This window comes from Dasypus novemcinctus, chromosome 27 (assembly GCF_030445035.2).
Source record: "Dasypus novemcinctus isolate mDasNov1 chromosome 27, mDasNov1.1.hap2, whole genome shotgun sequence".
In the NCBI taxonomy this organism is placed as follows: Eukaryota; Metazoa; Chordata; class Mammalia; order Cingulata; family Dasypodidae; genus Dasypus; species Dasypus novemcinctus.
This window is the reverse complement of record NC_080699.1, coordinates 32,951,916-32,967,818: the sequence shown is the minus strand read 5'-3', so window position 1 is coordinate 32,967,818 and position 15,903 is coordinate 32,951,916. Positions and strand designations below refer to the sequence as shown.

The window sequence follows — 15,903 nt, the reverse complement described above, 5'->3', positions numbered from 1 at the left end:
TCTTTTATAACTGTTAAGCAGTGTAAATGAAAAGCATAAAATAAATGAGGCAAGGTTAGTGTAAAATTCAAACAAGTGTATGTGATTGAAAACCGAAGAGCTATAGCATAGAGAAAACAATTTCCTGCATTTAAATATATTTTTAAAATATGTGCACGTGTGTACATATATATACATATATAGATATTAACCATATATCAGTGGAACACATTGGAGAATTCAAAGATACATTCTCATATTAATGGTCAACTGATTTTCAACAAGGATTCCAGACAATTCAATAAGGAAACAGTCTCTTCAACTATGTTGTCGGGACAAAGTAATGAATGTGGATGTCTGTGTTACACCTTAAAAATTATTGATACAAAATAAATCCTATACTTAAATATGTAAGCACAAGAATTATAAAACTCCTAGAATAAAAGTGATTTTTGTAACTTTAGGACAGACAATACTTTTTAGATATGACATGAAAAGCACAAGCAACAAAATAAGAATAGCCAAATTTGTTAAATTTACTAAACTTGTCCTTCAAAAGTACCAATGGAGAGTGCAATAGAAAACACATACTGGGAGAAAATATTTGAAAATCACATATCTGACAATGGTCTAGTATACAGAAAAACAAAGAACTCTTACAACTCAAAAATAGAGCAAATATAACTTAATTGAAAAATTGGGCAAAAGATCTGATTAGGTATTTCTCCAGAGAAGGTATACATATTGTAATAAGCAAGTGAAAATATGCTCAATATTAGTAATCAAGGAAAATCCAAACAAAAACACAATAAGATGTAACCCTAAGCCTACTAAGATGGTTTTTTAAAAAAGCTTTAAAAAACATTAAACTGGAGCCCTCATACACTGCTGGTGGGAATGTCAAAGGGTACAGCCACTTTGGAAAATGGTCTCACAATTCCTTCGAAAGGTAAACATAGAATTTCCATATGACCCATCAATTCCACTCTTAGGTATTTACCCAAGGAAAATGAAAACATGCATCAATGAAAAACCTTGGACAAAGATGTTCATAGCAACTTTAATCATAAAACCAATATGCCATCAGCTGATGAATAAGTGAAATATGTCATATCCATACAATGGAATATTATTTGGCAATAAAAAGAAGTGAACTACTGACACACTTTCCCTACACATGGCTCTTCTGCCCCTTCTCTTTGAGCCTATAGTTAGTACTAGACTTGACAGGGTATGTCCAAGAGACTTAAATCTTTGGGTTGTTCATGTGCCACTTGTGCCCTTAGTCTCAGCAGAGTTGCAACACCTGCTCTCCAGTTCATTGGACTCATCCAGGGTAACTAATGGGGAGATGATGATGGATGGCATCCATTCCAGGGAATAGAGAAAGTCTGTGGCTGCAAGCAAGGTGGTCCCATCCATCTGCCACATGAGATTTAAGCCCCCTCTCACCTGAAGGCAGAATGGACATCACCATCCCAGAATCCTCAGGATTGGGGGATGAATGGTCGACTAGAGTAGACTTACTATTATTCTAGTATAGACATTGTTATTTTAGCAATGGAGGAAGTTTTATCATTAATTGGAGGCAGTGACCACTGGAGGCTCTGAGGTAGGAAGAGGTAAAAACAGGTGTAATAATGTAGATTATAATCCACACTTAGTGGCAATGCTCCAATATATGATCATCAACTGCAACAAATGTACTACACCAATGAAAAATATGGTTAGATGTCATTATCAATCTATTAAAATCCTCAACCATCAGAAAAAAAATGAATATTCTTTAGCAAAAATATGGAAGATCTGATGTTGGTTTAATATCATGCACTTGGTTATAAATAGGTTAGAAACTTGCTCAGTCTCCTCTCCAGTGAACAGATTCTGTGTATAGTATGGAAATAAGGGAATTTAATTTACAACCTAGATGATGACATTTCTTTGGTTCTTTGGGATGCAATATTTTCCTCATTTTCACTTCACTCTGGGATTGTATATCTCCCAATGTAGAGCTAAAATGGAACTTCCTTATCTCTACCATCTTCATCTCTGAAAGGAAATCTGCACGTTGTATTATAATTTATACTCTGTCCTGCACAATTTTGTAAGTAATGACAAAATATATAATAGCCCGTATCAGTCATTGCAACATCATTCAGGACAATTCCAATGACCTGGAAATGCCCCCAAATTGAGGATTTTCCCTGATAAAATCAGAAGTTACATATATCTCTGAATGATTTCCAGCACATATTGGAAACTAAGTCTGATCTGCATCCTGTTAGAATCATAGGACCCAAAATCTCAAAATTTCAAATTGCACTTCCAGGAACACCAGGGTAAAAAAAGAACGATTAGGAAGCTTAAAGATTTTCTGGACTAAAGAGGGTGACTTTCTGAATTCCATTTGTATATTCATTCTGCATGTTTTGAGGTGAAGTCAGGGATTAAGGAATACTGCTGTCTCCCCCATTTTTTTACATTCCTGACATGGAAAGAATCAAGAGGAAGAATCTGGTTGATGTCACTTGGTATCAGGGGTAAAGGCAGATTCTCTGGGCCCATGTTGGGGTAGTCTCAGACATTCCCATTGTATAGACCACTCCTTTGGGAAGAGATATTGTGGAAAAACTGGGTGCCCCGTGATATATGCCTTTCCTCTTTACCCCATAACAGAATGGGTCCTGGAAATAGCTCTTTCATGAATGACTTCTTACTTGTGGGGTTAACAGAGCATCCAGATCTCCAAGTCCCTCTCTTCTTCCTATTTCTGATAATGTATATTTTCACTGTGCTGGGAAACTTGGGATTGATCACTCTAATTGGTCTGAATTCCCGCCTTCACAACCCCATGTACATTTTTTGCTTTAACTTGTCCTTCATAGACCTCTGTTACCCTTCTGTTTTTACATCCAAAATACTGATCAACTTCATATCAAAGAAGAATATTATCTCCTACCAGGCATGCATGGCAAGGTCTATTTCTTCTGCTTTTTTGTCATCTCTGAGTGCTATGTGCTGACATCAATGGCCTATGATCACTATGTGGCCATCTGCAATCCATTCTTGTATAAAATTGCCATGTCCCCTAATACGTCCTCCAGCCATATTTTTGGTTCATACTTGATGGCACTTTCTAGTGCTATGGCACACACAGGATGCCTGCTGAGGCTGACCTTCTGTGATGCCAACACCATCAACCATTATTTCTGTGACATCTTTCCTGTACTCCAGCTTTCCTACATTAGTACCTGTCAAGGAGCTCGTGGTGTTCATTATGAGTGCCACTGATATCACTGTGACCAGTTTCACTGTCTTTATCTCTTAGGATTTCATTCTCTGCAGTATCCTCCACATCAATTCCACTGAAGTCAGGTCCAAAGCCTTCCATACCTGCAGTTCTCATGTAATGTTCTTTGTATCAAGTATATTTTTGTACTTCCAACCATCTCCTGTCAGGGCTATGAATGAGGGAAAAATCTTCTCTGTCTTTTACACCAATGTGGTTCCCATGATGAACTTCCTAGTCTATAGCTTCAGGAACAGAGATGTTAAACTTGCCCTGAAAATACCCATAAGTAGGAGAATGTTTTGATCATAGATAGGATTTTCTAAATAGGTTGTTTTAGGACTAGGGGGTTCAGTGTGTTTAATTACAATATAGCCGATGACAGTATGTTCATCCTATTTTTTTACTATCTTGGTGAATAAATTTGTGACTTCTCACAATAATTCTTTGGACCTTTGTTAGAGTAGATATTCTTTGTCTCGCCATTGGGCCAATTTTTTCTCCTTATTTTTGAGAATACCATTAAAGAAGGAATTTACTATATCTGCTTTTAATTTGTCAGTTTCAACTTCCTATTTCTTTTCCTCTGGAATGTGATGAGTGGTTCTGTAATGTTTGAATAATGTAACACCAGGGTGACATTTTGTCATTGGAGGGGGCGTGGGTCCTAGTTCCAGTTGTTTTGTGCCATTGGTAATATTAATTAATTATGTCTACACTCCTAACTTTCCATTCTCCACTAAGCTAAAGTATGTCTCTTTCAAATGACTTCAGAAAGAAGTTTCCATAGAGATTATCAATAATACTCCTATTTGCAAATGTAGTACTGTGCACCTTGCTTCTTTTCAGAGATTTCTAAAAATTTACACCTAAACAAATACATAGATTGCCAATATATATTTATTATTGGGACAGAAAAGAAAAACTCAGAGAGGTAAATGCTTTATTTAAAGTTACACAGCTTATCAATGAAAAAGCCCTGAATAAACTCTTAAAGTTCCTGAATTCAAGTCCACCGCTCTTTCTAGTAGAGTTTTTAATTTTATTTTATTTATTTCATTTTATTTTATTATTTTTATTCAATTAAACATCACATTTGAGAAAACATTTCAATTTGAAATTGGCTATGCTTTGTTCCAGAAAGATATGTGGACTTATTTCATGAATTTTGCTATTTTTATGTATGAATATAGTTTGACGGTTCCTTTTGTAGGAAAAAGGATGTTTGTAGGATTAGTCTAGTTTAGAGATTATTTGCTCAAATACAAAATTGACTTATGCAAAATGAAATTAAGTAAATTTGGACTGTTTGATGGTACACATATATGATAATATGGGGATGGAAGAGAAAGGAGATCAGCAATATGTTATTAGGCCAGGGTCCAAAAAGACATGTGGCCAATAAGATGTCCTTGAATGGGACAGTCAGTAAGAGTTTAGAAACTACATTTCACTCTAAATTTGAGACTGGTGTCATAGCTTGCTTTCATTATTTTCCATGTACATAAAGTAGTGAGAGAACTTATACTTAGCAAAGACTTTACATCATCATTTCTGAGAATGAAGGAGGAAGTGTTCTGGTCACATTTTTGGGTAATCAAGTAGAGGATACCAACTTCAGGAGATAAATAGTGAGTAGTAAATGAAACTTAGAATTTAGAATGTAAAATGATGGGAAAATGAAACCCCTTTCACTCTCTGGTCCTCTCAAATAAGGGAGACCCTAGAAATATAATGGAGATCACAGAATTTCTATGGGTATGTTGATAGAATTAGCTAGTTGATATTGAGGAAAGTAAGGCCTACAAAGATGGAAGGCCTGTGAACAACTAAATCACATCTGTGCATCTACCACTTCAGTCAGTATACGCAATGGTTACATCACCACAAAGATCCATCCTCCTGTGATTTTATAAACACTGTCACTTCCTTCCTCCTTTGTGTGTTTAATAAGAAATTGAAAGGATGTTGAAAATTTTACAGAAGAATTTATGTAAGATTCATGGCTATACATTTTAGATGGCCAAGAGCAGAAACTATTTCAGCAGGTACAGTCTGTCTACAATGCCTCACTTCTGCTCAGAATCACTGACCTACCCCAGTCCCAGGATGCTGCTACAGCCACACTCATGGTTTCTAACAGTCTCATTATGTTTGTTTGATTTGCTCCAGATTAATTTCACAGATGGGAGCTTAGGCCAATGTGCCTGTTCTCTGAGACTGGGAGAGAATTTTAACTCTCATGAATCAAAGAAAAAGGTTCTTTAGGGCAACTTGAAAATTATATCAAATTTACAAATGTACATACCTGTATGCACTCTAAGAATTTATATACATGATTTAATGGCTCTCCTCAGTTTGCAAATCTCCTCAGGGTTTTCTTTAAAGCACGTATGACATCCTTGTTCCTTAGACTGTAGATGAGGGGGTTCAGCATGGGTACCACATTGGTATGAAATACTGAGAAGAACTTCCCCTGGCCCACAGAACCATCAGAAGAGGTCTTAAGATGTGCAAACAATCCAGAACCATAGAAAAGAGCAACAGTTATTACATGAGAGCCACAGGTGATGAAAGCTTTGGACCAACCCTCATCTGATGAGATGTGTAGGATATTTGAGAGGATCAAAGCATAAGAAATGGAAATAATGAAGCTGGATACAATGACAACTGTGCACACAATAGTAGAAGCCAGCAGCTCATTGGCGTAGGTACTGCTGCAGGATAGCTGGAGCAGGGGGAAGATGTCACACATATAGTAGTTGATGATGTTGGAATCACAAAAGGGTAGTCTGACCATGTCCCCTGTGTGGACCATTGCACCAGCAAACCCCATCACATATGAACTGAACATGAGCAGAAAACATACGCTAGGGGACATGGTGACTGTGTATAGTAGGGGGTTACAGATGGCCATGTAGTGATCATAGGCCATGGCTGTCAGCACATAGCACTCAGAATGGACAAAGAAACAAAAGAAAAATAGCTGAGCCATGCATCCAGCAAAGGAGATGATATTCTTCTCTGACACAAAGCTCATCAGCATTTCAGGGGTAAGGATGAAGGAGTGGCAGAGATCAATGAAAGACAAGTTGAAGATGAAAAAGTACATGGGAGTATGAAGGTGAGAATTCAGGCAAATGAGATTAATTAAGCTCAAATTCCCTATCACAGTGAACACATAGTTCATTAGGAAGAGGAAGAAGAGGGGTAGCTGGAGTTCAGGTTTGTCTGTAAATCCTACCAAGATGAATTCAGTCACTAAAGAGTCATTTTCCATTGCCATTGCCTTCAGGCCTATGATCTGTGAGGAAATGAGAGAAGAATACCACTTAAGGAAGGGACTCAGATACTTTATTTCTTGAGTGAGGACTATTGGGGCTTAAGCTTGATGGTGGAGACAGCAGTTCTTCTTTCATTTAACTTTCCTTCAAGGTTTTTGAATTTTCTCACCTCTACTGGACATATGCGATTGAGGATACAGTTATTGAGGGTGACCACCAAAATTCATGCCAACATTTAAAAGATAAGGAAATAATATCTTGACAAGATGAATGGGAGCAAAGGAGCTCAGGAATAGTACTTGGTACTGCTACTGCTCTTTATGGAAATTCTGGGAGTTCTGCGACAGTGAAACCACTGTTACTCTCTTTCAATCCATTTCTCAGGCCATATTCTTCCTCCTATGTTTCAGATACTCAGTACCTGCCTAGGTGAAAATGTTTAGGATTCCCCCTAATGTTTTACATTCCTCCTATATCTTTCCTTCATGCAATCTCACCTCAAAATCAGGATGAATTCTTCAGGAAGGACAGGGGACCTCCCCAGTCCTCTACTTTCCTGTAGCTGTTGGATGGAAAACATCAGAACATAGGCAATGTCAGCCCTCTTTCTGTCTGGAGACTTCACCACTGATGGATCTTCAGTATTCTTTCCCCTTCACTGTCCTGAAGGAGACAAAGATTCTGATAATGGAGAAGAATGAAGTAGCTCCAATCCCATTCTTGGAGAAGCTGGAAGAGTAGTTAGAGGAAAAGGCTGTGATTCTGTAATTTTGCCCAGAATATCTTTTTTGGTGCAACTTTATGTCTCTAAACCATGAATTGGCTGATGTGAATTTATCTTATTCTCTATGGATCTCAGCATCTTGATTGGAAGCTTGGCGAATGAGCCTCTCATTTAGGATTTTGTGCAAAGTTTGACCAGGCTCTCAAGGGAAGAAATTACTGAGCCTGTGTTTACATCTTTTGTGAATGAGTTAGCAGTGATTCCTTTGGGTCTCATTCTTCTCCAAGTAGTAGTTCACATTAGGAATTTTGAGTCCTTTGTACAGGGAGAGAATAGCCTCTTTTGTGTCCCCTATATTAACCTCCAGTGTCTATGCTCAATTCTAATGGTAGTATCTACTATCTACAATTACTTTAAAGGTCAAATGACTATAACCTATAGAGCTCTTAGAATAGTGTTTGATGTGTATTAAGTGCGAAGTAACAGTTTTCTTCTTTTTAAAAATATAATAAACTTTATTTTTAAAGAGGTTTTAGATTACAGAAAAGTTACATCAATGTATAAGGAATTCCTGAATTGCCCCCCCTCTCACATCTTCCCCTATTAATAACATCTTACAATAGTGTGGTACATTTGTTACAATTGATGAATAAATATTGAACTATTGCTATAGTTTACATTAAGGGCATATCCAATGCCCTTAAAATGCCCTATGTTCCAACTATTATTTCCCCTGCATCCCTTCAGACATGTTGGTAATCATTATCTTTATATCAATATTACATGTTCTTCCATTACTAAAATATTAGTAAGTTTACTTTGTCCACGGTTGCATTCCCTCTTTATTTTTGTTCATTCCTCAACCTTGAGGATTTGGGGATGGTGATGCCTGCTTTGCATCAAATTGAGAGGAGGCTTAGATCTTATGGGACAGATGGAAGGACATGTTTTGCTTGCAGTTGTCGATACTCTGTTTTGTTTTTTTTCTGGATGGGGATTGTCCATCATTATCATTTTCTTAGTTGTCCTGGGTGAGTCCAATGAAGTGGAAGGTCAGTTTTGGCTGCAACTTTTCTGAGATTCAGGGCTCAACAAGCATATGAATGTACCAAAGACTTAAGTCTCTGAGACATAAAGGTGCTGATTTCTAAAATGTGTCCAATTGACTCTTGAGCCCTCAGGAGTATCCCTATTTGAGGGTTTGTTCACAGTGGTACTTACTGAGATTTGCCTGAGACATTCATAAGTGTAACCTCTGGAATGATCTTCCTACTCATTTTCAAATCTCTTAGCTACAAAAACATTTTTATTTGATGTTTCCCCCTTTTGGTCCAAATACATCACTGGTTGATGCTTGGAAGTAATCCTTCAGTGCCAGGGAGGCTTATCCCCAGGAGTCATGTCCCATGATGAAGGGAAGGTGGTGGGTTTATTTCCAGAGTTTGTCTTAGAGAGAGGCCAAATTTGAGTAACAAGGAGGTTTTCAGAAGAAAATCTTAGTTATTATTAGGCTTAATTTCAACTTTACAAGGATAAGGTTTGTAGTTACGTGTATTAATATTGAGGTTTGACATATTGGTCTGTTTTCTTTTATTATGCACTACCTGTGTACTTGTGAGATTCTTGCCCCTTGACTTGAGAAGGTAGCAGGAGTCCCCAGGATGGGAGCTTAATATTTTGTTGTTTATTGTGTGGGGCTCCACCAACTGAAATAACACCCTAAAACATTATGAACACATTTGTATTCCAAAGAAGCATGTCCCAGATGCACCTTTCCTACTCATTCCCGTACCACCGACAACCTGCACCAGTGACCCTCCCCTTCCATATTTGCCAGAAGAACATTCCCACAATTGTATTTTCAACCATGGACCTCCACCTCCCTAGAGTTCACCTCTTTTTCATTAATTTATCCTTTGTTATCAACCTTTATTCTTCTTTATCCCTCTATAGTAGGGACTCTTGCCTAAGTTCATAATTTTGGTTCTGACTTTTTACTAGATAGGCCCACTTAAATTGCCCCATACTGAATTCAGCATCTCCTTGTGGTCCCAGTACTATCATTCTTGTCATCCTTTTTGAAGTTATGTGTGCCACAATCTACTTGTTAGCTAATCCAGAAACAGATTGTTATTTGGGCTCCTCCTTCTCATTCATCATTAGTATCTTGTCTTCACATTTTATAAGACTCTATCTCCTTAAAATCCTCTGGTACTTCTTCAAGTGCTTCAGGTCTGGAACAGTCTAAACCTTGTTAACCTAAGGTCCTATCATCACCATTTTTATAATTTTTTTTATTACTGTGTAACAAACAGTGGCTTAAACCAACACGCATTTATTAGTCACAGGTCTTTAAATCAGAAGTCTGATCATGTAGTTTTGTTTTCTGCTCAGGCAAAAATAAAAATTTTGGCAGTACTGTATTTTCTTCTGGAGGCTCTGGGGAATAATCTGTTTCCAAGATCATTCAGCTTGTTGTCAGAATTCAGTTCTGGGCAGTGGTGGAAATGAGATCCAATTTCCTTGCTGGATGTCAGTCAGAGGTTGCTCTCAGCTTCTGTAGCTTTCCTGCACTCTTCATCATGTGGTTCTCTCCATCTTCAAGGTTGGCATATTGTGCTTTATGCCTTCCCCTACTGTTATTAGCCTGAGAAATTCCCTGCTTTTAAAGGGCTCATGTGAGTATTTTAAGCCCACACTGATTATTGCCTTTTCCTGAGGCCAACTATGCCATGTAATACAACATAATAGTGGAAGGAATATTTCTTCATATTCACTTGTTCCTTCCATACTCAATTGGGAGGGGATTATAGAAGGGAGAGAATCATGGGTCATTGTTTTTTTAGAATTCTGCCTACCTCATTCATATTCTTCTGATAGAATTACCTATACAAAATGAAATGTTCTTTTGCTCAAAAACCTTCAGAGACTCTCTCAACACAGATGTAAACCCTCTCAGCTTAGCACAGAAAGCCCTGTAGGAAATATTCTCCAACTCCCTGTCCATAACCTTTTTCCTGTATCTTTACTCCTTGCATTTTATCTTTTGTAATATTCAGGAGCCCACAGTTCCTTTCTCATTCTGATGATTTCTTGGCTCTGTGCTCTTTCATTTGCCTGAAATGCCTTCCTTTGTATACTTAATTTGGATACTTCTTACTCATTCTCTAAGACTTGGCTTCATCATCATTTCTGCTAGAATATCTATTCTGGCTCTTCCCTGTCCCCCTTCCTGGTGCCCCATGTACCTTCTCTCTATGCGGCTATCATTGCACTTTTATACAATCTGTTTATCTCTGTGTCTTTATTACATCCACATCGATTACTACTAGAGGGAAAGGATTCAGTCTTACTTATCTTTATTCATTGTATCATGAACTGATTTTTAAAAAATTCTTTTTAACTCAATATCTCTAAATAACATGTTGTTACTCCTGATTTTTTACTATGAGGCCAGTCAATTGGCTTTCAGTTTGGCAAATGGGAATTTATTCTGTTTTTACCTCCTACCACCAAAACCATTCTTCCTATTCTCTTCAACCTCCCAATTTGGTTATTTATTTATTTACTCTTGGTTAGGTTAATATTTTGTGTTCCATGAGTATGGAGACGTAATTGTTTTGTACATTAAAGTAGTGCAATTTGCTGATTCATTTTCCTTTCTTGCATAGTCTTTATTTTTTGTTATACATTTCATTGTCTAATATGTACAATACTAAAATGAACACAAATTTTAAAAGTTTTATTATAACAAAACTACAAAATAGCAATATACTACATTTTAATTATAGAAAAGTCTATTGTCCAAAAGGTAATAATTCAGAATAGGAGATACAGTGATACAGGACTCGTTTGAACTATCTTAAACAATTCAAGAGTGCACTTGTTTCTTTAATCATTTATATCTAGAAACAAGGGCTTTTTGTTATGGCCATTACACATTATTACAATATGAGTTCTACAGGTAAAGGTACAGTATCATTCTCCCTAGAGAAGGTTAACATCAAGAGGGACCAGTATGGTAGGAGAAGTGAATGGCAAGCAAGTGGGGAGAGGCCTGGGACTCAGGGGAGCAGGATGCCTTCATTGTGGAAGGACCCACCAGCAGGAGGGTGCACCGAGCTTGTTTTTTGGCTGGCCTCTTGGTTGGTTTCAGGTCATTATTGGCAGCCACTTTCCGCTGCCCCACCTTGTGTTTTAGCACTGGAAAAGTGGGTTCTGAGGTGCTCCAGGTAACTGGTCTGGAGGTCTGGATGATGAAGCATCAGCAGCTCAACAGAGGGGAGGCATTTTGGTAACCTGACCTGAAGAAAAGGTAGCAACTACTCTGGGAAAGGAAATGGATCTCTTATGCAGGGCACTACCACCAGGGCAAAGTCACACGCTGCTTTTGTCCAAATTTCTAGCACATAAATAAAAGGTCCTGCTCCTAAGTTCAGAAATATCCTATGTCCCTATCCTGGTGGAGCCAAAGGAAGGTGCATATTAGGGGGAGATTTCACCATCTACTACTTTGGTTTTCTTGGAAATGGATTTCTACAGGTGGGATGTGGCTTCCCAGAGGCAAGGCATGTGCACTGGCCAGCAGGGGTTGAGCCCTCTCCTTCCTGCAGGCTTAAGACTGGGAACAGTGCCTGGCTCAAGCACATGCACTATGGGAAGTGAGTCAGTTTAAATGGTACTATTAATTTATCCATGCTTTGTGACAAAGACAACTCTATAATCCCCATATTTCATCCTCTAATAGACTCTGGACCTAAGGAAGGGAGATACTGCAGCTTTCAAAACAATGTCATGTGGGGAATGAGGTATATGGGAACCTCTTATATTTTTTAATGTAACATTGTGTATGATTTGTGTATCTTTAAAAATAGATAATAAAAACATTAAAATAAAAATGAAATAAGTCAGACACACACACACAAAAGTGTCATACACATTTAAGATAAAGACAGCCATCTGGATGTTAACAAAAATAAGTAACAAAGAAATATGATTAAACCAAATCTCTTCCAGCAGCCTCCCATATTATAATGTGTCCTCCTTCTGCTTAGTAGAAAATTATAATGCACACAAAAATACAAATAAACAATTTTGTAGAACAGTCTGGTTTTAATATATTTATATATATGTTTATATTTATATGAGTGGCAGTTTAGTTCATTATACAGAGCTTTTTGCACTTTTAGCTTATATGCAACAAGGCTTATAAATTCAGCATTAGCTATCATTGAGGTTTTTATAGATTTGCATAGTCTTTTGACTTCTGTACAATAAATAATTATCTTGTTTTTTATTTGGTGGTGTCATATGTACCTTATGTACTTAGCATGAATTAATTCCAACACTCCCCCTCCCCTATGTTCTTTGTTTGTTTGTTTTGTTTGAGTTACTGGGGGGTCGGTATTAAACCTGGGACCTCATATGTGGGAAGTCAGTGCTCAACTACTGAGCCATATTGGTTCCCCTGAGTTGTTTTTTTTTTTCATTTGCTTGTTATTTTTGTTTTTGTAGGATGCACCAGAGATTGGACCCAGGACCTCCCATGTGGGAAGCAGGCACTCAACCACTTGAACCACATCTGCTCCCTCGCCTATGGTTGTTTAAATCATTTCTCAATATATACAAAAACTTCAGGTGCTCAATAACAAATATGCATAATCCAAACACGCAAAAAAAAGTTTCTATCTTGGTCACATAAAACCTAAAATATGTTTTTCTGGATGATGAACAATTTTCCTAAAAATAATGATCTTAGACCCAGCATTCTTTCCACTTATAGCTCTGCTTTTAACTCGTGCTTTTCTTTATCAAACTGGCTAAAATGGATCTGTATCACAAGATATTGAAAAAGTGAAATTTGTTGGGGGGTGAGGAACTGACACTCTTAACTTTTGCTTATACTCCATTGGTTAGAACTCAGTCACATGGCGATGCTTAACTGAACTTGATTCTAGGAAATGCAGTCTAGTTTTGTGCCCAGGAAGAGGATAAAAATGAGTTGGTTAGACAGATAGCATGTCTTGGCTACTGCATTTATGTCTGAAAATGTCTTTACTTTATACTTATACATAAATTAGATGGTAATATTCAGTATGTGAACTTCCAATTATGTCCCCTATTTTTACTTCAATTTTACATTCTCTATAGAATAAACCTTCAGTCTTCTGCTGGTTCAGGGAAGAGCAGTTACCAGGATATATATGTAGAAGAGAGGATCTGAATAAAGCAGATACAACCCCCAGATATTGGTTCCTTTGAGGGCTAAAGAGACCCATGGGAGTTATGGTCATGGCCGATGAGGTTAACTACCAGGTCAGATGGCCCCTCTTTGGAAATGGTGTTTATGTGTGATGAATCTGGACTCAGATGGGATCTCCCTTCATAAGACTTTCATGCTAATGTGCTGGAGGTGCAGTTAATGTTGGGGTTTAAGATATATTTAGGGGATTTGAATCTCTGGACTGACAATGTGATAGCCAGGTCCTGAGCCTCAACAGACTCCAGCACCTACAATCTGATCTATTGGACTTACCACACTCAGCTAAGATGGAGTTGAAGAAGGACAACCACCACACCATGGAGCCTAGAGTGATTACAACTGAAAATGGGAGGATTGCATCCAGCATCCATGTGGAATCTGAGCCTCCTCTTGACATAGAGGTGCAATGGACACAACCAATCCAATGTCCACATAGAAGAGGTGGCATTGGATTGGGAAAAGTGGACATGGTGGACGATGGGTATGGGGAAAGGCAGGAAGAGATGAGAGGTGGAGGCATCTTTGGGACATGGAGCTGCCCTGGATGGTGCTTCAGAGGTAATCACCGGACATTGTAAATCCTCACAGGGCCCACTGGATGGAATGGAGGAGAGTATGGGCCATGATGTGAACCATTGTCTATGAGGTGCAGAGGTGCCCAAAGATGTACTTACCAAATCCAATGGATGTGTCATGATGATGGGAACGAGTGTTGTTGGGGGGGGGGGGAGAGGGGGGGTGAGGGGGTGGGGTTGAATGGGACCTCACATATATATTTTTAATGTAATATTATTACAAAGTCAATAAAAAAAAAAAGATAAAAAAAAAAGAGAGAGGATCTGAAGATCTAACTACTTCTTGAACAGACTTTCAAGTAACCCGCCTGTCTTTAGCTTCACCTAAACCCCTGCTTTGAGTAGTGACCTGAGCCACAAAATTGCTGAGGTTGTGGGAGATGATGTGGTGTAGATCAGTATAGGTGCTTCCATCATGGTAGCTTAGAATCCATCTTTCTGGGGAATAGTAAATCAGAGGATAATTCCTCTGCTTACCAGCTTTCTGAAATTTTCCTGTTCTTTCTCATAATGATTTCTTTTCCTTTTTGGGTTGATGTGCTATACCTCTCCCTACTACCATTTTAATATTGAACAGGTACATGAAAAATTATATGTTCAAATAAAAAGAATAGAAGCATCATGATCTGGGGAGTTATAAATGAATATAACTATGTTGTATTGGGGCAATAGATTTTTCATATAATCCCAAATAGGGACTGCCAGGAGTTGTTGAATTCAGGAGGCTGTGTGGCTTGCCTGTGGTGTCTGGACATTCTGAGAGCCCTTGGGACCACTTTTGTTTGAGACTGTGTTTACTATGACAGTTTGTGAAATGTGCCAGAGATCTGCATAAGCATAAATTCCATAATGACCTCCTGACTCACTTTGAAAACCATTAACCATAAAAACGCTATTTTATTTGGTGTTCCCCCTTTTGGCCAAGGTAATTTTCCAAATGCATCACTGATTAATGCTTGGTAATGATCCCTTGGTGCCAGTGACACTCATTGCTGGGAGTTATGTCACACATTAGGGGGAAGGTAGTGAGTTTATTTGTGGAGTTTAGCTTAGAAAGAGGCTACACTTGTGCTGCTGGCTGAGTGTGTGTTTCAGGTGCTCAAGGAGCATAGTGAGCAGACTTAGTCCTGCAATGTGTGGTGGGAGAGTTAGGCCAAGGATCCTCAAGGTCCTTGCTCCAGGAGGAAGCTCTGTCTCAGTCTCCCCATATCAGGTACTTCTCTCTGCTCTTTGTTGATGTGTCCTTCTAGTGGCACCTAAACCAGCTGCCATGTGAGGGCTCCAACAATGCACAAGCTACCTGTAAATTACAGATTCTTTGTTATTTAGAAATATTTGAAAATAAACAGTGAAGGTTTTTACAAATTGATTCACATTAAATTTGTCAGTGAAAGGAATTAGCTCTTACATTATTTAAATATGATTTCAATTGTTGTAAACTTGTGGGCAGTTTTCAGAATATTTTAAACACTGTATTACATTTGCATTAAATCCCTCAGTAATTGTAAAAATGTTCATAGTTATAATTATTAAGAATTCTTGACCAGGAATTACATGTAACTTTTTAATTCATAAAACAATATAAATTTTATGTTTCATGGAGCTAGGGAGAGGGCTAGAGAATGGAATAGGTGAACTTTGGGGAGGTTGTAGACTGTGGTAGAGAATACAATTGTGGGAATGTTTTTTGTTATCTATGACAGTGGAGGGTAACTTGTGTAATGTGTTGGTGTTAGGGGGATGTGTGGGAAAAGGGATATCTGGTGCATGTCTCTATGGAATACGCATGT

At 38.1% G+C, this 15,903-nt stretch overlaps 1 protein-coding gene and 1 pseudogene across 1 annotated transcript; one reads left to right on the top strand and one right to left on the bottom strand.

Annotated features, from left to right (window-relative positions):
• The first annotated feature begins 2,656 nt into the window (after positions 1-2,656).
• LOC111766754 (olfactory receptor 8B2-like) lies at positions 2,657-3,574 on the top strand (annotated as a pseudogene).
• A 2,047-nt stretch (positions 3,575-5,621) lies between these two features.
• Positions 5,622-6,557, bottom strand: LOC101416642 (olfactory receptor 8C8-like). Its single transcript, XM_004469309.3, has one exon. It carries the CDS (start codon positions 6,552-6,554, stop codon positions 5,622-5,624), a length of 933 nt encoding a protein of 310 aa, XP_004469366.1. The 5' UTR covers positions 6,555-6,557.
• Between the last annotated feature and the right edge of the window lie 9,346 nt (positions 6,558-15,903).

Coding starts and splice junctions, on each gene's coding strand:
- LOC101416642 (XM_004469309.3), bottom strand. CDS start 6,554: ATGGCAATGGAAAATGACTCTTTAGTGACTGAATTCATCTTGGTAGGA.